Source organism: Cervus elaphus, chromosome 32, assembly GCF_910594005.1.
Source record: "Cervus elaphus chromosome 32, mCerEla1.1, whole genome shotgun sequence".
Taxonomy (NCBI): Eukaryota; Metazoa; Chordata; class Mammalia; order Artiodactyla; family Cervidae; genus Cervus; species Cervus elaphus.
Genome location: NC_057846.1, coordinates 11995495 through 12016805, shown reverse-complemented (window position 1 = coordinate 12016805; position 21311 = coordinate 11995495). Strand labels below are relative to the sequence as shown.

At 38.9% G+C, this 21311-nt stretch overlaps 1 protein-coding gene across 1 annotated transcript in view; it reads left to right on the top strand.

The window, feature by feature from the left end:
• The window catches only part of CSMD1 (CUB and Sushi multiple domains 1), a 2014689-nt gene that overhangs the window by 1441281 nt on the left and 552097 nt on the right, over positions 1–21311 (top strand). Inside the window, exon 9 of the mRNA XM_043893675.1 lies at positions 19625–19749. Within this exon, the coding sequence (XP_043749610.1) occupies positions 19625–19749 (125 nt within the window). The remainder of the gene's footprint in view (positions 1–19624; positions 19750–21311) is intronic.

The following is a 21311-nucleotide window of genomic DNA, read 5'->3' as shown; positions in this document are numbered from 1 at the left end:
GTAAATAGAACCGACTTGTTTAGCATTTAATGTTGGGGGCCAGTAGGGGCACCCTCTGGCTCATTAACTTTTGGTAGCATAGTAATAGTAAATCTTATTTAATCATGTAAATGTCTGTTTTATTAATCCCATTCTAAATAAGCATCCAAATAATTTTTTATCCATTTGAAGTAACTCACTTTAAAAAGAAAAAAAAATTATCTCACTGAAATAATTGTTAGACCTTTTCCCCCTACTTTTTGGTTGATATCCTTAATTGTTCTAATTAGCATTTGTATGAAAAGGCAAAAAGATATGACATGGAAAGAGGTGCTCCCCAGGTCAGTAGGTAGGTGCCCAGTATGCTGCTGGAGAAGAGTGAAAAACTAGCTCCAGAAGGAATGAAGAGGCTGAACACGAGTAGAAACAACACCCAGTTGTGGAAGTGTCTGCTAGTGGAAGTAAAGTCTGATGCTGTAAAGAACAATACTGCATAGGAACCTGGAATGTTAGGTACATAAATCAGTGTAAATTGGAAGTGGTCAAACAGGCAAGAGTGAACATTGACATTTTAGGAATCAGCGAACTAAAAAGGACCAGAATGGGCGAGTTTAATTCAGATGACCATTATATCTACTACTGTGTGCAAGAATTCCTTAGAAGAAAAGGAGTGGCCATCATAGTCAACAAAAGAGTCTGAGATGCAGTACTTGGATGCAATCTCAAAAACGACAGAATGATCTCCGTTCGTTTCCAAGGCAAGCCATTCAGTATCACAGTAATCCAAGTCTATGCCCCAACCATTAATGCTGAAGAAGCTGAAGTTGAACAGTTCTTTGAAGACATACCAGACCTTCTAGAACTAAAACCAAAAAAAAAAGATGTCCTTTTCTTCATAGGGGACTGGAATGCAAAAGTAAGAAGTCAAGAGATACCTGGAGTAACAGGCAAGTTTGGCCTTGGAGTACAAAGTGAAACTAACAAAGGCTAACACAGTTTTGCCAAGTAAATGCACTTGTCATAACAAACACCCTCTTCCAACAACACAAGAGACAGCTCTACACATGGACGTCACCATATGGTCAATACCGAAATCAAATTGATTATATTCTTTGCAGCTGAAGATGGAGAAGCTCTAAACAGTCAGCAAAAACAAGACCAGGAGCTGACTGTGGCTCAGATCATGAACTCCTTATTGCCAAATTCAGACTTAAATTGAAAAAGATAGGCAAAACCACTAGGCAATTCAGGTATGACCTATATCAAATCTCTGACAATTATACAGTGGAAGTGACAAAGAAATTAAAAGGATTAGATCTGATAAACAGAGTGCCTGAAGAAATACAGACAGAGATTCATCACATTGTACAGGAGATGGTGATCAAAACCATCCCCAAGAAAAAGAAGCCCCAAAAGGCAAACAGGTCATCTGAGGAGGCCTTACAAATGGCTGAGAAAAGAAGAGAAGTGAAAGTCAAAGGAGAAAAGGAAAGATAAACCGATCTGAATGCAGAGTTCCAAAGAATAGCAAGGAGAAATCAGAGAGTCTTCCTAAGTGATCGGTGCAAAGAAATACAGGGAAACAATAGAATGGGAAAAATTAAAGATCTCTTCAAGAAAATTAGAGATACCAAGGGAATATTTCATGCAAAGATGGGCACAATAAAGGACAGAAATGGTATGGATCTAACAGAAGCAGAAGATATTCAGAAGACATGGCAAGAATACACAGAAGAAATATACAGAAATTATCTTAATGACCTGGATAACCATGATGTATGATCACTCACCTAGAGCCAGACATCCTAGAATGTGAAGTCAAGTGGGCCTTAGAAAGCATCACTACAGAATTCCAGCTGAGCTATTTCAGATTTTAAAAGATGATGCTGGTTAAGTGCTTCACTCAGCATGCCAGCAAATTTGGAAAACTCAGCAGTGGCCACAGGACTGGAAAAGGCCAGTTTTCATTCAAATCCCAAGGAAAGGCAATACTAAAAACCATTCAAACTACCGCACAGTTGCACTCATCTCACACACTAGCAAAGTAATGTTCAAAATTCTCCAAGCTATTCTTCAACAGTACCTGAACCAAGAACTTCCAGATGTTCAAGCTGAATTTAGAAAAGACTGGATTTATGTCTTTAGAGGGACCAAAGATCAAGTTACCAACATCTGTTGGATCATAGACAAGCAAGAGAATTCCAGAAAAATATCTTCTTCTGCTTCATTGACTATGCTGAAGCCTTTGACTATGTGAATCAAAACAAACTATGGAAAATTCTTCAAGAGATGGGAATACCAGGGCATTTTGCCTGCCTCCCGAGAAATCTGTATGCAGATCAAGAAGGAACAGTTAGAATGGGACATGGAACAATGGACTGCTTCCAAATTGGCAAAGGAGTGCGTCAAGGCTGTATATTGTCACCCTGCTTATTTAACTTATATTCAGAGTACATCATGTGAAACGCTGGGCTGGATGAATCACAAGCTGGAATCAAGTTCACCAGGAGAAATATCAATAACCTCAGATATACATATGACATGATCCTTATGGCAGAAAGCAAAGAAGAACTAAAGAGCCTCCTGATGAAAGTGGAAGAGGAGAGCGAAAAAGCTGGCTTAAAACTCAACATTCAAAAACTAAGATCATAGCATCCAGTCCCATCACTTCATGGCAAATAGATGCAGAAACAATGGAAAAAGTGACTGACTTTATTTCAGGGGGCTCCAAAATCACTGCAGATAGTGACTGCAGCTATGAAATTAAAAGACACTTACTCCTTGTTTAAAAAAAAAAAAAAAAAAGCTATGACAAGCCTAGACAGCATATTAAAAAGCAGAGTTATTACTTTGCCAGCAAAGGTCCGTCTAGTCAATGCTATGTTTTTTGCAGTAGTCATGTATGGATGTGAGAGTTGAACCATAAAGAACACTGAGCACCAAAGATTTGAGGCTTTTGAACTGTGGTGTTGGAGAAGATTCTTGAGAGTCCCTTGGACTGCAAGGAGATCCAACCAGTCCATCCTAAAGGAAATCAATCCTGAATATTCACTGGAAGGACTGATGCTGAAGCTGAAACCCCAGTACTTTGGCCACCTGATGAGAAGAACTGACTCATTAGAAAAGACCCTGATGCTGGGAAAGATTGAAGCAGGAGGGGAAGGGGATGACAGAGGATAAGATGGTTGGATGGCATCACCGACTCAATGGACATGAGTTTGAGCAAGCTCTAGGAATTTGAGATGGACAGGGAAGCCTGGCGTGCTGCAGTCCCTGGGGTCGCAAGGAGTTGGACACTGCTGAGTGACTGAAAAACAACAACAAAGCATTTTTGTAAGGCCCATTGAGAAGAAGGCCTCAATAAACTTCCTAAGTCAGTTTTTCTCATTCCAGTAAAAGTTCTTAGGTTAATTTGACCTTTGTTTTATAGGTATCAACAAAACAGTTGTTTGTAGCAAGGGCACTCCAGATTTAATAATTTTTTAGTTTCTCTAATTTTCAAAGGATCCATCATCTGGCCACCAATAAATTAAAGCTCCATGGTGATGAAGATGATTAAGAATGCTAGAAGACCTCTTATAGGCCAAAGAGCAACAGACACACAATAAAGCAACCTTGGAAAATCAGATAGAACATTTATATCTCAAAGTCATAGAGAAATCTAAGCTTGCCCCTAGAAAACCTTGCTTAAGATTTTACCAAGCCAGCTTTTAATTTTTAACAGAAGTACGCATCGCTTCATGGCATATAGATTGGGAAACAATGGTAACAGTGACAGACTTTATTTTCTTGGGCTCCAAAATCACTGCAGATGGTGACTGTAGCCATGAATTTAAAAGATATTGCTCCTTGGAAGAAAGGCTATGATAAACCTAAACAAGAGTATTAAAAAGGAGAGACATTACTTTGCCAACAAAGATTCACATAGTCAAAGCTACAGTTTTTCCAGTAATCATGTATGAATGTGAGAGTTGGACCATAAAGAAGGCTGCATGCTGAAGAATTGATGTTTTGAACTGTGGTGCTGGAGAAGACTCTTGAGAGTCCCTTGGACTGAAAGGAGATCAAGCCAGTCAATCCTAAAGGAAATCAGTCCTGAATATTCATTGGAAGGACTGATGCTGAAGCTGAAACTCCAATACTTTGGCCACCTGATGCAAAGAGTCAACTCATTAGAAACGACCCTGATCCTGGGAAAGATTGAAGGCAGGAGGAGAAAGGGACGATAGAGGATGAGATAGTTGGATGGCATGACTGACTCAGTGGACATGAACTTGAGCAAGTTCCAGGAGATGTGAAGGACAGGGAAGCCTGGCATGCTGCAGTCCATGGGGTCACAAAAAATTGGACCTGAGTGAGCGACTGATCGACAACAAAAAACATTAAAGAGCCCCCTCAATATTTAGGGCAAGACTTAATCTCTCCAGTTAGCTATGTACTTGCAAGTATGAGCTCCATTCCTTATTTCCTTCATGATGGAGCCACCTCAGGATCTTTCAACCAAGCCCCAGGTATTTTTCGTTAAAAGGGAGCCTGCCCCCATCCGTACCTTTCCATGGGTGCAGATTCTCTAGGTATCTTACACCTGAGCCACCGACTATCTAGACCCTAGATGTGTGTTTCCTTGGTGTCTTCCCACCACCCCCTCCCCAACACCTTACTGAGAAGGCGCAGATACCTGCTACTCCCCAACAACTAAAAATTCAGGATCTCAACAAATATGGGAGATCCAAGGACCAGAAGATACTTAATAAAAGCTGTCCTGAACTCCCAAGAAAGCAGATGGGCACAAGGGCCCTCTGCTGGTACCACGCCTCCAGTTTCTCCGAGAGTTCAGGCAGAGGAGTGAAATCTGCTCTGGGTCCTTCCTTTTGGTCGCCAAAGCTGTCAACTAAAAAATATAGTCACAACCTGAAAGTAGAGAGTTATTTTATTTGATGGTAATGTTTAGGACTCTGAGCCTAGGAGACAGCATCTCAGTAGCTCTAAGAATACTGCTCTAAGGAGGCTGGTGGGGAAGTCAGGCTATATACAAGTTTGAAACAAAGGGATCAGGCAGTCTGAACATCACATGAACTCTCATTCACATTTGGAGGCCAGAAATTGGCGATGGCTGTGACATTTCCTATTTTTTAATATGGCAAGAGATATTTTCACTTCACAATACCAATGTGAATATTATTTTTACCATTTTTGAGTGTATGCTGTGTGTTTATACAGAAATATAAGCTAGTTTTAGGAGCTTTATTTTTATAGATTTCCTAGGACTTTTGTCCTAGTTGATCCTGTAAACTACAAATAAAGACAATTTTATTTTCTTTCTTTTCCATATGAATATAGTTCATTTATTTTTCTTTCTTGGAGGAAGTGGCTAGTACCAACATTACAAGGTTGAATAAGATTAGTGAGACATTCTTGCTTTATTCCTGATCTTAGAGGGAAAGCATTCTGATTTCATCAGTAAGAATGATATTAATTATAGATTTTTTCATAGATTCCTTTTATCAAATTGTGGAAGTGTCCTATTTTTAGGAAATAGGGAGTTTTTACAGAAATGTGTGTGGGATTTTGTAAAAGCTTTCCTATCTCTATTGAGGCGATTTTTTGGTTTGTTTAGTTGTTAATATGATTAATTACATTGATTGATTTTGCAATATTAAACCAGTCTTACATTCTGAGATAATCTTGATTTGGTCATGATGTTTTATCCATGTTATATGATGTTGGATTTGCTATTTTTAAGTTTTTTATTTTTATTTTTATTTTGCCTGTATGGTCACAAGACATATTGGCCTACAGTCTTTTCTTGCAATGACTTTGATTTTGCTATCAGAGTAATAATATTATTCTTATAAAATTAATTAGGAAACATTATATCCTCTGAAATATCCTGGAAGAGTTTGTGAGAATCAGTAATACGTCTTTCTTAAGCTTTTGAGAAATTCATCAGTGAAGCCACCTGTAGTTAGAATTTTCTTATGAGCTTTTTAAAAATTATTACTACTTAAGCTTCTTTTCTACCACACACCTATTCCAGTTATCTATCTCTATTCAAATGAATAGCTTTGATAATTGGTATCTTTCAAATTTAAAGGAATTTTTCAGTTTAATCTAAGTTGTCAAGTTTATTGGCATAAAGTTATTTATAATATTCCCTTATCATCTTTAAATCAACAGTGATAGTAAATTTCCAATTGCTGATGTTGGTAATTGTGTTTTTCTATTTTACCTGATTATTTGTCTATGGATATGTCAATGTTAAAGATCTTCTCAAAAAAAGTACCTTTGGTTTTACTAATTTTTCTGTATTAGGATTATTTTTCTTATATTCCACTGATTTTGTTCTTGATATTTTCTTTGCTCTGATTACTGTTGGATTAATTTGCTCTTCTTTTCCTAGTTTCTTAAGATTGAAGTTGTGATTTAAGATCTTTTTTTCTTTTCTAATGTAGGTGTTCAGTACTATAGATTTCACTCTTATAACTACTTTAACTGCTCTTAAACTGTTCTTAGAACTACTTTATCCCATAAATTTCATATTTATCTTTTCATGCAGTTCAAAATGCTTCATGCTTTTCAAAATTACTTTCTCTTGTAATTACTGCTGCTAATCATGGGTTATTTTTAAAGCATCCAATTTAGTTTCCAAATATCTAAGGATTTTCCCAGGATCTTTGTGGTCAGAGAACATAATTTTATGGCTTGAATCCTTTTAAATTTATTAATAATGATTTTATGGCCTAGAATATGCTTCTACTTGGTAAAAATTTCACGTACCCTGGAAAAGAATGTATGTTCTACTATAGTTGGGTGAAGTGTTCTTTAAAGGTCAATTAAGTCAAATTAGTTCATAGCAGCATTTAAGTCTTTAATAGTTTTAGTGGTTTTGTGATCACTTGTTCTAGCTGTTTTTGTGAGAGACATATTGAAATCTTCTACTACAGTTGTCAACTTGTCTATTTCTTTTTGTAGTTTTATCCGTTTTTGCTTCATGTGTTTTGAAGCACTGTTATTAGGTACATATGTGTTCAAAATTGCTATGTATTTTTAATGGATTCATACCTTTGATGTTATGAAGTGACCCACATTATCCTTGGTACTGTTTTATACTCTTGGCAATATTTTTTGCATTCTATTAGTACAGCTACTCCAGCTTTCTTTTAATTAGCATTAGTATGGTAACCCTCCATATGGATCAGTACATCTGCTTCTGCATTTAATCTGTTGCACTAGATTGTTTTGGATAAAATATTAAAAAAAAAGAATCCTGCCTCACATATGGTTGAAAAAGAAATGAATATTTTAATATTTTTTTTCAAATAACTATTTATATTCTTTTATACTATAACAAAAAATAGTAATTATATTTCCTAAATTGTTAGCTGCTCTGTGAAATATGAAACCATAACAATAAATGTGTCATACATTAAAAGCTGTTGATCTAGCTTCCTTCTTGAATTAATGTTTTATATGTGCATGATTTTATACCACCATGCATTGGTCATTTGGCAAACAATGATTTCATTGAGTTATGAGTTCCTCCACATACTGATACATTTCACTATACAATATCGATGATATCACTATTGTTAATGTCATTACATATGTTATCAGAAAAAAAAATCTTTAAGCAATGGGAAACTGTCAAACTCATGGTATCAGATACAAATTTTTAAAAATTTTAATATTTTAGACAACTTGAATTGTATCATAGAAAAAGGAAGATCTTAATATTATTAAAAAAATACCAGACCCTCTAAAAGTGTCTCATTACTCACTGCAGGCATTTTTGGGTCACATCTTGAAAAGGGAAGCACTACAAATACTGGTGACTCTATCCAACATAAAAATTATTGTTGGAATTATGGTGTGAAAGAACATAGGAAGATAACAATATGCTATTCAGATATTTGTTATAGTGCAACTAAATTAAAATTCCATGTCATCCCTACATAGTTAGGGACTGTGTAGAGATCATGAGGGACTTCTCTGATGACTCGGTTAGTAAGCAGTCTGCCTGCATTGCAGGAGTCTGCCTGTAATTCACTAGACCCGGATTGGATCCCTGGGTCAGGAAGATTCCCTAGAGAAGGGAATGGCAACCCATTCCAGTATTCTTGCCTGGGAAGCTCCATGTGCAGAAATGCCTGGCAAGCTACAGTCCATGGGGTCAGAAGAGTCAGACACAACTTAGTGACTAAGCCACCATCACCTCTAGGGCTCATGGACACTAGGTGTGCACCATCTTTGTTTATTGACTGCCCCCAGCCATGTGATGGAGATCCCTAGCATCTGTGTATTCATATACAAACTGGAAGATCAGAGTTATGTGAATACATCTCACACTCACTTATTGCAATGACATGTGAATGTGCCTAGCATAAGCTCACTGTAAACGTTCACTTTTTGAGCAGAGAAGAGGGATATTCTTAATTGTTTAAAGCCTTTTTGAGACTGTTTTTAATGAAAGGCAATTCAGTTCTTTCTAAATTCTTATAATCAAAACGAATGACTAACATATAATCCAAACTAATAACCAACATTGTCAAGATGAGTGGATGGAATTCATTTGTAGTTAGCACTGTAATTATGTGTAATTTGGAGCTGTTTTTGTTTGAAAAGAGTACACTTTATTAGGTTGGTAAAATATTCCTCATCTGATTTTATTTATACTATTATTCTTGTTTCTTTGGAAATCTTTTGTTTTCCTTAGACAATCTAAATATTCATTCCAGTATTATCTATAAAGAATTCTAAATAATTGAAGCCTAAAATACAAAGCTTTTCTATTTTAATTTAGATCAACTGGTGTACAATTTTCTGACAGCTTTCTTCACCATCAGTTGCTCTCTTAAAGACAAAGTGTACTTATTAGAACTGAATATTAATGAATGGATTGATGGAACAGTTCGGCTACTGCTGTATGGGGATGGAGTTGGAGTGAGGATGGAGAGCTTATGGATGGGTTCTGGCATTTATTACTCATCTGCTTCCTACGGTAGTAGGAGATGTACCCTATGTATATGCAGGTATAAATACCCCTATTTTGCAAATACAGCTCTTGAAATTCGGAATGTCAACATAATAAGGTATCTAATCACAGTTAAAGCTGAGATTTGAAATGATCTTATTGACCTCAAAGTTTGAAATGACTAACTTTGACTTTAGTGGTTTGCAATCAGACAAATGACAATGACTAAACATTCTCACACCTATCCAGTGTGTGGATATCACAGAGTAACAAAGTGAGGAGTCAAGATTGAAATGCAGCCTGGAGCCCACTGTCCTAAGCCATGCATTTTAACCTGAAGTTGCCTAAGCCCAGCACAAGGAAGACCTGGCAGGGGAGGTGTCACATACTGATTTGCACAGAGAATCCACATAGGTTGACAGCAGACTTGCTACTCATTGCTAGATATTATAGCGTCTTTATGTGTATATGACATAAATGTCATCCATTTGTATAAATATTATGTACATCATGTTATAAGTTCTTTATGTGCATTTAGGATCCTCAGACGCACTGTTAAAACCTTTTATCGTATATAATAGACCCTGTAATCGAATTTAGGGACGTCCCTGATGTCGCTCCTTTTCTGAGCTCCTCTCACCAACCTTCATGACCAAACCGCATTGAGCAGCCATCCCAGTTTGATATGAGCTGCGGTACCCACCTAACCGCCCCCGCCCCGCTTCGGAGTGGCCTCCGCGCCCTCGGGTTCTGTCTGCCCGTTTTCTTCCACCCCTGCCGCATCCTTCACCAAGCGTGGTTTTCCGTCCCCGACACCCGCACCGCCGGGATAGCTGCTCTCAGTTGACAAGAGATGCAGGCAGGGCAGGGCAGGCTGGGGAGAGCAGCCTCGGAAGCACGATTGTTTTGTCGGATGCGGAGTGTCCTCCTTTTCTCTGCGCATCCTTACCTCTCCGCCCCACAGTTGCCTTGCGTTTTACGGGACACTCCCACGTCCCTTCATCATGCTGTTGCAGCATTCCCCAGTGCCTGAGTGTGTGACACCTATTGATGCTTCTATCATCTTAGACTCATCTTAGAATAGTAGAAACATATGTTTTATGTTAGATGTCTGTTTCTCTCACGTTTGATCTCAAGATCCCAAAGGAAAGAGGAAGGATTATTGATTTCATTTCTTTTTACTGTGTCCACTACAGGGTAGACACTATTTTTCTGTTGAATTTCATTAAATTGAAGCTAACAAGCCTATCCCTAGGGATGTACAATCATAGCCTCATTAGTACTCAGCTAAACCAATTAAGTTAACACCCTTGATCAGAGAATAGATCAATGACATTTTCAGAATGGAATTTGGGAGTTGAAAAAGTGATAGTTGTGGCTTCAAAACTAAGTATTTCAAAACAAGTATTTATATTATTGATATTTATGTATCATCACTCAAGCTCACAATGTTTTAAAACCAAAATATAGTGGATTTACAATGTCTTATTCATTTCTTTGTACAGCAGAGTGATCCAGTTATACACACATTTGTATATATTGTTTTCCATTATAATTTATCATAGGATAATACACGTTATGAAGTTAGGAGGTCCTAGATGGAGTTATGTGTCGTCAGATGGAAGGAGAAGGGTACATAAAGGAAAACTTACATAATCAGTGAAAAATGGAAAAAAAAATCTTTTCCCAACACCACGCATTTGATTTCCAGCACCAAAGTCCCCCTGGCAGGCTTAAAAGTGTTTTTAGAATTTGAAAAAATTTTGAGGAACATACTACTATTTTATGCCACTTACTGACTGCAGGCACTTTACTTTCTACTGAAGTTTCACTATTAATAGGAAACTGAAGTAGTCTAGAAAAAATATTTGCCAGTGATTACTGTCCTATCAAGGAGCACTGACCGTATTTTTAAGAACTACTTAAAGGAATACCACAACCAGTATTTTCCTGTTCACACTATGAAACCTTTTTGTCCCTTGGAAAAAGGGCTCACTGCAATGTTTCAGATCCCATTTATCTGGCTGAAGCTGTTTCTGATGAAGAAACACTGAGTAGAATCCATGGGACATTCTCCCTCTGTCTCTCCCAGTCTTCACAGTATCTGTAACAGCAAATTAATTTTTGTCAAAATATCCATTTAAATAGTTTTCTGGGAGAATTGTTCCTTGTTATTAAAGCGTGCATCAATTTCTTAATTCCAAAATGCAATAGATAGTTGATTATTTTTTTAGCCACATTATTATGACTGCCAAAAATGTGATTTCAGAAATCATTTAAATATTAACACTCTTTACAATGACCTTGTTTTACATTTCTTTTTGTTTTCCATTGAAGGATAATTGCTTCAAAATATTGTGTTGGTCTCTGCCATACATCAGCATGAATCAGCCATAGGTATACACATGTCCCCTCTGGAGATTCCTTAAAATGACCTCTTTACTATAGATTGTTTCTCTGTTTCGTGGCTTCCTCATCTGTAAAGAATGAACAGAAATAGAATATGGTAATCCCCGTGGTCCATCAAAGCTATAAAGCTCTGAGTCTCTTAGTCATGCCTTTGCCAAAGTCTGATATGATTCTACAGAACTTCTGTGCGGCTCCCATTGAGTTCTGATGCACTTGACACTTGCTGACAATTGCTGGTTTAGAGATTTTCTATGTTTCTGTGTTTATTTTTTAAATGAATTTATTTATTTTTAATTGGAGGCTAATTACTTTGCATGTTTCTATATTTATGTTCTAGGGTAGCTAGTTAGTCAATGAAAGTAGTGTTAATCTCTCACTCATGTCTGACTCTTTGCAACCCCCTGGACTATAGCCCGCCAGGCTCCTCTGTCCATAGAATTCTCCAGGAAAGAATATTGGAGTGGGTAGCCACTTCTTTCTCCAGGGGGATCTTCCCAACCCAGGTATTGGAGACCCAGGTATTGAACCCGGGTCTCCTGCATTGCAGGCAGATTCTTCACCGTCTGAGCCACCAGGGAAGCTACCTAGTAATAGAGAGGGTAACTTGTTAAGTGGTTTTGGATTTGACTGTTCTGCCCACCTTACCTATCAGTTGCATTCTTTTCATACCACCTTCCTAAATTTGATCCAGAGCGCTTCCTAATCTTCCTGCTTGTAAAAGTGGGGAGGAGAGGAGGACAGGAGAAAGGAAAGTGGGCAGACATGTGGGAAGATTAGGAACCAGAGAATTCCTCAGTTTTTAGCTTACTGATGCCATCTACAGTTTTCTGCATGTGTTTTTAAATGAATTCCTCAGCTTTCTTTATAGAGCAGACTTCTGTTGAGTGTCCAGTAAGAACTAGAGCCAATGCTGCCCTTTGTGGGAAGCAGAGAGGGTGCCCGCCTGGTGGGGGACCCTCCCCTCTCCTTCACTGTTGAGGGATCTAGGGACCAGGACGTTGCCCTGCCGCTTCTTGCTCTGATGAAGTGGAGCTGCCTCTGGATGGGTCAGACAGCTCACCATCTGGTCCCATCACACAGTCTGGTGCAGGGACAGCACATCAAACGTTGCTCAGAGCAAATCTGGACAGCAGGCGAGACACGAGGAGCGGGAGGCCCTTGGGCCTGGAGGAAGGACTGCCTCCAGAAGAGGGGCAGGGCACGCCCAGGGAGAGCTGAAGCTGGGGCCCTGATGGAGCCGAGCAGTGAGGCGCCTCCACACTGCGTTCCTCTGCTCATAGTTTCTCCTCCCACAGGAAGCGGGGAGAGGAAGCGTAGATCACTAGCAGGGGCCACAGGTTGAGAGGTGCAGGGCCCATCCCTGTCATCCTTGTACTGATTCATTCATGAGTTTCCTTCGTTTCCAAAATGTGCTGAGCCCTCAGAATCATGACATGCTCTGGAGACCCAAGGACAAACCAGAACAGTGAGCAGGAAAGGCATTCTTCTTTTGGAGACAGAAGAGCAGCAAGAGGCTCCAGGGAGCTGACTTCAGAGCTGCACTCAGAGGGTAATAAGGAGCAGGTCTAAGCCTGTAAAATAGTGGGGTGGGACCAGCCCAGGCAGGAGGAGACCCGAGCAAAGACCCCCGAGGTGGGACAAGCCTCCCACCTCTCTTCCCCAGAGGTGAAAGTAATCATGAGGCACCAAGTCCATATGGAGAGAAGGCCAGCAAAGCCACATTGGCACACAGGAGACGGTGTACGGGGCAGCCAGGAACACCCATCTGTGCAGGTGCTGTTCATGGTGTGACTCTGAACACCTATATGGCCTGCTGTGGTTTCAGCATCACCTGCCCCAAGATACCTTTTCGGCTTTCCCTAGGATCCCTGATCCACACTTTTCTCAGCTTGGCTTGGTCCTGCAGCCATGAAATTAAAAGACTCTTGCTCATTGGAAGAAAAGCTATGATAAACCTAGACAGTGTATTTAAAAGCAGAGATGTCACTTTGCCAGCAAAGGTCCGTATAGCCAAAGCTATGGTTTTTTCCAGTAGTCATGTACAGTTGTGAGAGTTGGACCATAAGGAAAGCTGAGTGCTGAAAAATTGATGCTTTTGAATTGCGGTGCTGGAGAAGACTCTTGAGAGTCTTCCTAAAGTCAATCCTAAAGGAAACCAACCCTGAATATTCATTGGAAGGACTGATGCTGAAGCTGAAGCCCCAATACTTTGCCAAGAGCCAACTCATTGGAAAAGACCCTGATGCTGGGAAAAATTGAGGGCAGGAGGAGATGGGGACAACAGAGGATAAGATGGTAGGATAGCATCACTGACACAATATACATAAGTTTGAGAAAACTTCAGGAGATAATGGAGGACAGGGAAGCCTGGCGTGCTGCAATCCATGGGGTCACAAAGAGTCAGACACAACTGAGTGACTGAGCAACAAAAGCCACCTATGTGGAATGCATGGGTGTGAATCTAAGGATTTCACACTTCTACTCGGTCAGATGAAAAAATCTTGTTTGCTAAATAGTGGATCCCCATGAACTTAGGACATACTCAGAAGATGCAAATTAAATTTGCTCATGGGAAGATTCACAGGTTCTTCTAAATGCTGTTCACACACATCTGAGGTCTCTCAGAGTCTGAAGGTCCCTGTCATTTGAAGCCCTGTTCACAGCATTATTATTGCTTGTATTCAGATCTCTGTCAGGGGCCTTTGTTGAGCTTTTATTAACATATAGTATCTAAAAATCCTATGAAATATTAGATTCTTTTCTTTCCTTAGGCTAGAGAGATCCGTCTACTCTCTAATGCATTTTTAGTGACACTAAATTGCCTTAAGGCTTGAAGAGACGAGTCTAAAACTTGTCACTATAAGAAGAAAAATGACCCAGAAATGACACATAATGTGTGAAAATCAAAAGGCTAATAAAAGGATTGTGATATTCACAGCAGCCACGCATGCATCTCTCAATGATGCCATTGTCTGCAAGGCTGTGCACACCTCTGATGATGTCTTAGGAGGGAGGGGCTGGTTTACACGGACCATCTTGTAGCCTGAAGTCAGTCTGCATGTATTAGGGCCAGGTCTTGCCATCAGTGGAGAATATACAGTTGAGCATCAGAGTTCCTTTCCCCAGTGCAGTATGGCTCATTTATCAAAGAATCAGTAGGCTATCCAAAACAGCTTCTTTTGAAATAGAGGCACGTGATCACAGACACAGGCTAGCAAGGTGACTCCTGAGGTGGTTTTCGCTCGCCACCCTTGTAATTTACTCCTGGAGTCTTGCACTGCGGTGGCTGGGTGCACATTTAGTGCGAGGTGCAAGGCGGCTGAATTCGTGTCTTTGTCTCCCATTCGTCCTGCGCAGTCATCTACAAGAATCTGTCTCAGGGATACTGTAAGTGCAACAAACTCCACTGAGGGCGGTGAGGGATTTCAAGGTGAATGAACTGTGAGGCTTTCCCTTGGGGAGCCTTCTCCTGGGAGTGGCCTCTCTGTGGGGCTTCTTTTCCCAGCTTTTCCCAGCTTCAGGTTAATGTTTCTCCAATGAATTATTGTGTGGAGCAATGAAAGAGCTAAGCTTACCTCAAAGAGAGGGAAAGGAAGAGGGGTAGATCAGGAGAGCACCCAGAATCCTGTAGTCAGTGGGGGAACCTCTGGAGCAGGAAGGAATGGGCACCTCTTTGGAGCAGCAGTCTTCAGGACAAACCTGGCTACTTGCCGTTCCCTGAACACATCACCAACTCTGAAACCAACAGGGCTTTCTATGGTGGGTTTCACTCTAGTACACAGATACTCAATTCAAGGAAAGTGAGAAGATCAAGCCAGTCAATCCTAAAGGAAATCAACCCTGAATATTCACTGGAAGGACTGATGCTGAAGCTCTAGCTCCAGTGCTTTGGCCACCTGATGCAAAGAGCCAACACATTGGAAAAGACCCTGATGCTGGGGAAGATTGAGGGCAGGAGGAGAAGGGAGCACTAGAGGATAAGAGGGTCGGATGGCATCACTGGCTCAATGGACATGAATTTGAGCAAGCTCCAGGAGTTAGTGAAGGACAGGGAAGCCTGGAGTGCTGGAGTTCATGGGGTCGCAAGAGTCAGACATGACTTTGCGACTGACCAACGACAACAACAAATTAATTATATGGATCTCTTAATACCCAACACAAATTTCAATGTCTGGCCTTTTCAATTTCTTACCTTTTCACTAAAGGCAAAATCATTTTCCCCCATAATAATTTATATTTATTTACCTCATTGTCCAATAGTTGTTTGATGAAGTATCCCTTGCCCCCATTAGCTCAGCAATGCATGCTTATGACTAGCAGGGCGCCTCATGCCAAAAGCCAGACCATAACCAGTTGTGAACCAGTGCAGGTAAAAATTGTTATTTTCTCGCTTCTTCTCTTCTGTTTAAAATACAAAATCATTCTGCTTCAACTATTTAACTTAATAAGAGTTGCCATTTGGATATTTATTATCAATCACTGTTTATCTTGAGATTACACACAATCAGTTTTCTAAATTATTTGTGGCAATTTCTAACTATTAACAATTGTCAAAATTGTTTGACAAACTTAATCCAAGGTGTTCTGAATTCATTTGCCAGTGGGAAGTTACTAATAATTTTTTCTGTTATTTTCTTCTGAGTACTTTCCAGAAAACCAAATTAGTTTTCCTAATGTTATATGTATGCCTTCAAACATAGTAATCATACAATCTAATCATAAATAAAAGCTTAATTTATTATGTATTTGAAGTGGAAAGTGTGCATGGATTTTAAATCAGACTAATTTATGTGCTAGATAAAACCAAAGCAAGAGGTTGAAATAATAAATTAGAAGTTGGGTCATCATCAGTTTCAAGCTCAGTCTTATTCATCACAATGCAGAGTTTACCCATCAGTGGCTCTGTTTTTCATTGCACAGTCAAGAACAGAGGTTGCTTATTAGTGATTTTTATTGTTTGAAAGTAAAGAAGTCTCGCTATTTTATCAGTTGTTATTTTCAATCATTTGTCAAAAGGTTTCAGGCCAGAAATTAAGGAATGGATTCTGTACATACTTTGAACGGATTTCCCCAGAACCCAGATAGAGATTTCTGGACTAGATCTTCTGTGGTACCCTATGGTGATTTTTAGGAAGAATCCTTACCTTGGATAGAAGAGCTTCTTTAATTTTTGTCTGACGAAAATCGGAGGAGGGTATGAACTCTGTTAGGTGTGAGAGTTCTGTCTCAGTCAGTGAGAACAAAGGGGCAATCTAATAATAGGATCTTAAAACATTTTAAAATTTAACTTGTAATAAAATCAGAAGTAGTACAATTATTGTAATATAGAAACAAAAGTGTACTTGTGATTCTATTAGCACTCTAAAAATAGCTTTATACTGATTTTTTCCTGATACACAGATTCAGATACTTAAAGCTAAGAGTTACCTGGGGTAACGATTTTGTAGAAAATCTTTTTCTTCTCTGTATTGCTACATATTTTGCTCATTTTGTAGAAACATTGTATTCTTTAAAATACATATGAAATAATATAGTCAATCATATTTCTATTAATGGACACTATCATGACTTCTAATAAGCAACTCTGGCCATGTTTTCTCCTACTTTGGATAATATATCTGTATTATATTGCCAGAAGTGAGATCTACCAGTCAACATTAACAGGATTCACTAAGAATACCTAAAGGAAGTTGATCAGATGTATGAAAAAGATAGATACTTTGTTGGGGTGGAGTGCACCCATTAGAACTATGAATGACAGGCTTTGGAACGGAAGTAAGTGGATGCTGGGGGAAACAATAATATTATTTTCCTTCCTTTATGTTTGATCATGCCCAAAATATCGTGTAAGACACTAGCACCCCAGTTTGAGAGGATCAAAAAAATATTGACACATCCTTAAATCCCAGTGCTCCCTAACCTATTATTAACCACACCACTTGGTTTATTTTGCTCGCAGTACTTATGATAGTTTCATTTTCTTCTTATTTCATTTATTTATTTTTGTCCTCCTTTAACTAGATTGCTACCCCCATGAGACTTTGTCGGTCACAATTTCTGTATCTTTGGTACCTGGAGTAGTATGGCACATAGATATTCAATAAAAATGTATTGAAAGAATGATGAAAAGTATGAGGACTGAAATTTAGGTAAATAAGGAGAACTGAACACTGGGACCTGGCATAGAGAACAGAGAGATAGAACAGTTGTTTTCAAACCAAATATTTAGATTTTTTTTTCCTTTTATTCAGTCTGTTTCCAGAAGTCTAAACAATGACCAAAGGCCAATGAAATTATGAAGGGATGTGTCTAAAAAGTATAGCTATTTTAAATAACTGCTGTACCCAGACACTGAAAATTAGAATTATGTCTACATTTTGTTTTTCCACTTTTTACTTTAAAAAGATAATACATATTATGTCCTTATTATGCAGCATTTCTCAAAATTACCTCCATAGAATTCTAGTTGCCCTGGATACTTTGTGCAAAAGGGCTTCCTAATCAGATAAATTTGGAAAATTCTACATATTTTAAATTTTCTTAAAGTAGGCAAAGCACAATTTGCATATTAAATTTTAGTAAGCTGAGAGTCCTCTTTGGACAAGAAAGATTCTGAATTGTGTTTAATCCAGAACTTTTCACGTTGATTTGACCCTGATTTGATGATTTTTATAGATATCTGTGATGATCCCAGGATGTTACATTAAAGTGTGAGAGATGCTCTTATGTTACTAGAATAATGTCCACTATAATGTTGCAGACAGGAAATTTTTCCGTAAGCAAGAAAAGACAGCATTTGTTTAATTTTTTTTATTATCTTTTACCTATTAATAACTTTACATATTACATGGGCAACTATTCACATTTTCTCTAAAAGACCGTCTTTCATTCCCATTTTGTCAACGTCAACCTTGGAGCTTGTCAAATGGAGGACACAGGCAGTTTCCTCTTGTAACAACAGGCTTGTAGGATTATAAAGCAACACTGCCCTCGGTTCAGTGCCAGGAAGCAGGCTTAGAAGAAGGGCCCGGGTGTGCTCAGACCTGGGGCATGCCTCTCGCATTTCCTCATGCACCTGTTGAGTTGTGATGCTGCGGTCACATTCCGTTACTGCTCGCAGCCTTAAGGCTTCATGCTTCCTGCGGCAGCTCTGGAGCCAAAGCAGGTTTTCATCTGACTCTAGGCCGGATGGGTCGCTTTTTGCTAAAGCAAAGTATCTTTTCCTGTAAGATGCATTTCTGAAATATAATAGCACCAGCCTTCTGAATGTAATTAATATATTACAGTGGTAACAAATTCTTTTCATGCATGTGTGCTCATTCGCTTCAGTTGTGTCCATTTCTGTGCGACCCCATGGACTGTAGCCCACCAGATGACTCTGTCCTTGGAATTCTCCAGGCAAGAATGCTGGAGTGGGTTGTCATGCCTTCCTCCAGGGGATTTTCCCAACCCAGAGATTGAACCTGCATCTCCTGAGGCTCCTTGTTTCAGGCAGATTCTTTACTGCTGAGCCCCTAGGGAAGCCCCAACTAATTCTTTACTGAGACATTTTTTTTCCCTTGTCTTTCATTGGAAGCAAGTTCTATGAGGATGATAAGAATACTTAACTTGAAAAGTATCTTTAAAAAAAATTTAAGCATACATTACTGTTGACTAAGCTACAATGATGAATAGCAGATCTCTAGAAATTATTTATCTTACTTAACTTTAAGCTTTATGCCTTTGAATTAATAACTTCCCACTTTCCCTCAACCCCACTAGCCTCTGGTCACCACCCTTCCAGTTTTTTATTTTATAAATTTGACTATATTTGACACCTCATATAAATGGAATGCTAGAGTCCTTATCTTTTTGTATACTGAGCCATTTCTTAACCTGGGCTTTTTCAGTCTTTTTTTTTTTTTTTTTTTGGTAGGATGTTTATCCACGTTGAAGGACATTCAGCTTTGTTTTGATTCCAGGGTTTCCTTCTTTCAGATGCATTTCTTACTTAGCTGCAACACCTGGTCCTGCCATGTCTGTTATTGTTAATTTTAGAGACGATACCTTAAGGATCATGTATTTATTTAAGAGAAGTTGGCAAAATGGGAATTTGAACCCAAGTCTTGTGCTGCATTAAAGGGTTTATCTGTGAATAATTGCTAATGGGTCACTTAATGTTGTTATATTGTTTTGATGGCATTACATGGTGGCAGCACTATGATGGTTTTTTAAAGACATCTTCCATGAGTAATCCGGGTTGTTTTTGGTTTTGTAATTGCTCAGGGTTGGTGCAAATGTACAGTTCTCCTGTGAGGACAATTACGTGCTCCAGGGATCCAAGAGCATAACGTGTCAGAGAGTCACCGAGACCCTGGCTGCATGGAGCGACCACCGGCCAATCTGCAGAGGTGAGTCGGGATGATCACGTCTGCCCAGATTCTCTTTCCTTACAGCTGAATACACAAGGAGATCCAAATGCAAAGCCCAGTGTATAGACAGCAAAACTTGTGATGATTTATGCTTTCATGGTGATGTTGGTTAACAAGAAATTTTTTTTTTTTGAAATTTTTTAAGAGACAAACATTTCCAAGGATATTTGTGTTTTTTAAATTTCAGGAAATACATGAGCAAACCTAATCATTCCAGTACATTCTATATAACTTGATATCCATCTATCTATACACACAGATTGCATATGTACGAAAATATGTTATATAACTAGATGCTTTGGAAAACAGAATGCAAGTTGCTCTAAATCTAAAAATGCTCACTTTGCAGTAGCAGTGAAGTTAATATTTTGAATTTTGATAGTATCAGTGATAAAGGGAGTTTGTTAGCATGATCTGAAGCCATCATTTTATTATTAAACTAATCTTGGACATAGAACAAAATGTTGCATTATCATCATCTTCTTCAATGAGGTCAAATATTTGTTGCATCTATGAAATATGTGAAAAATCCTACCAGAATTATAGAAGCCACAGTGAAACCAGCAGAAAACTGTTTTGGATATTTTCCTAAGGAAAAATTAATAAAATTAAAAGAAAAGCTAGCTGTTTTGTTTGCAACATCATTAGGCTTCCAAAGGAACCAAAACATTTTAAATAAAAATTTATAAATCCATTCTCCCAGTGACAAATGAGGACCAAGCCTCAGGTAGCCTTCCCCCTAAGGGGGAAAAATGAGCTTTCACTTTTTCTTTTTCTTGCTTTTCTACGTCAGGAACATATGGCATTATTTTAAAAGCCCACGCTAGACAAAACTAGTAAATGTGCATCTGTTTCAAATTGATATTATAAGTAACATATAGGGACTATCGAGTGGGATATTATTTGATTCTTACCTTATTTATTAATTCAGAAGTTTTCCTTGTACCCCCTTTGGGCCAAATCTCATCTAGACTCCAAACACTTTCTCAGCATGCTGGCCCCTAGCTGTCCCGACCTGGTACCGAACACTCAGAGGCGCTTGTCTCAGCCGACAGCTGCTCCAACCAGGCTAAGGGCAGGGCAGTTCCTCCACCCCCACAGACTCTCACAGTCTACTTTATCATATTTGAGAAGAGATGTTCTTCCACGGGGCGTTTGTCGGTTGTGTGATTCCTGGTCTGGTTTCCCGTGGACAGCTTCTCCCCTCTCTCCAGCACCCACTTCTCCCCTTCACACTCAGATTTATCCATCTCTTCCCCTCCACCCCCGACTCCCAGTTGACGACTCAGCTGTTTTGCTTCAATTAGATGTACCTTCTTTGTCATGGACTAATTTTTAGTTTATTTCCACTTATTACTTGTAACTCTCTGCAATAATGAGCTATAGCTGGAAATAATTCTTAAGAAGGTGTTTTCTTATAGGACATGTATTTTAAATCTATATGCTGGAGCAGACTGTGTGTGGGGAACAATAAAAATATCTTTAAAGACACAGTTCTAAAGAAATCTGTATTTTAGAACACTTAGAGTAGTAAGACATTA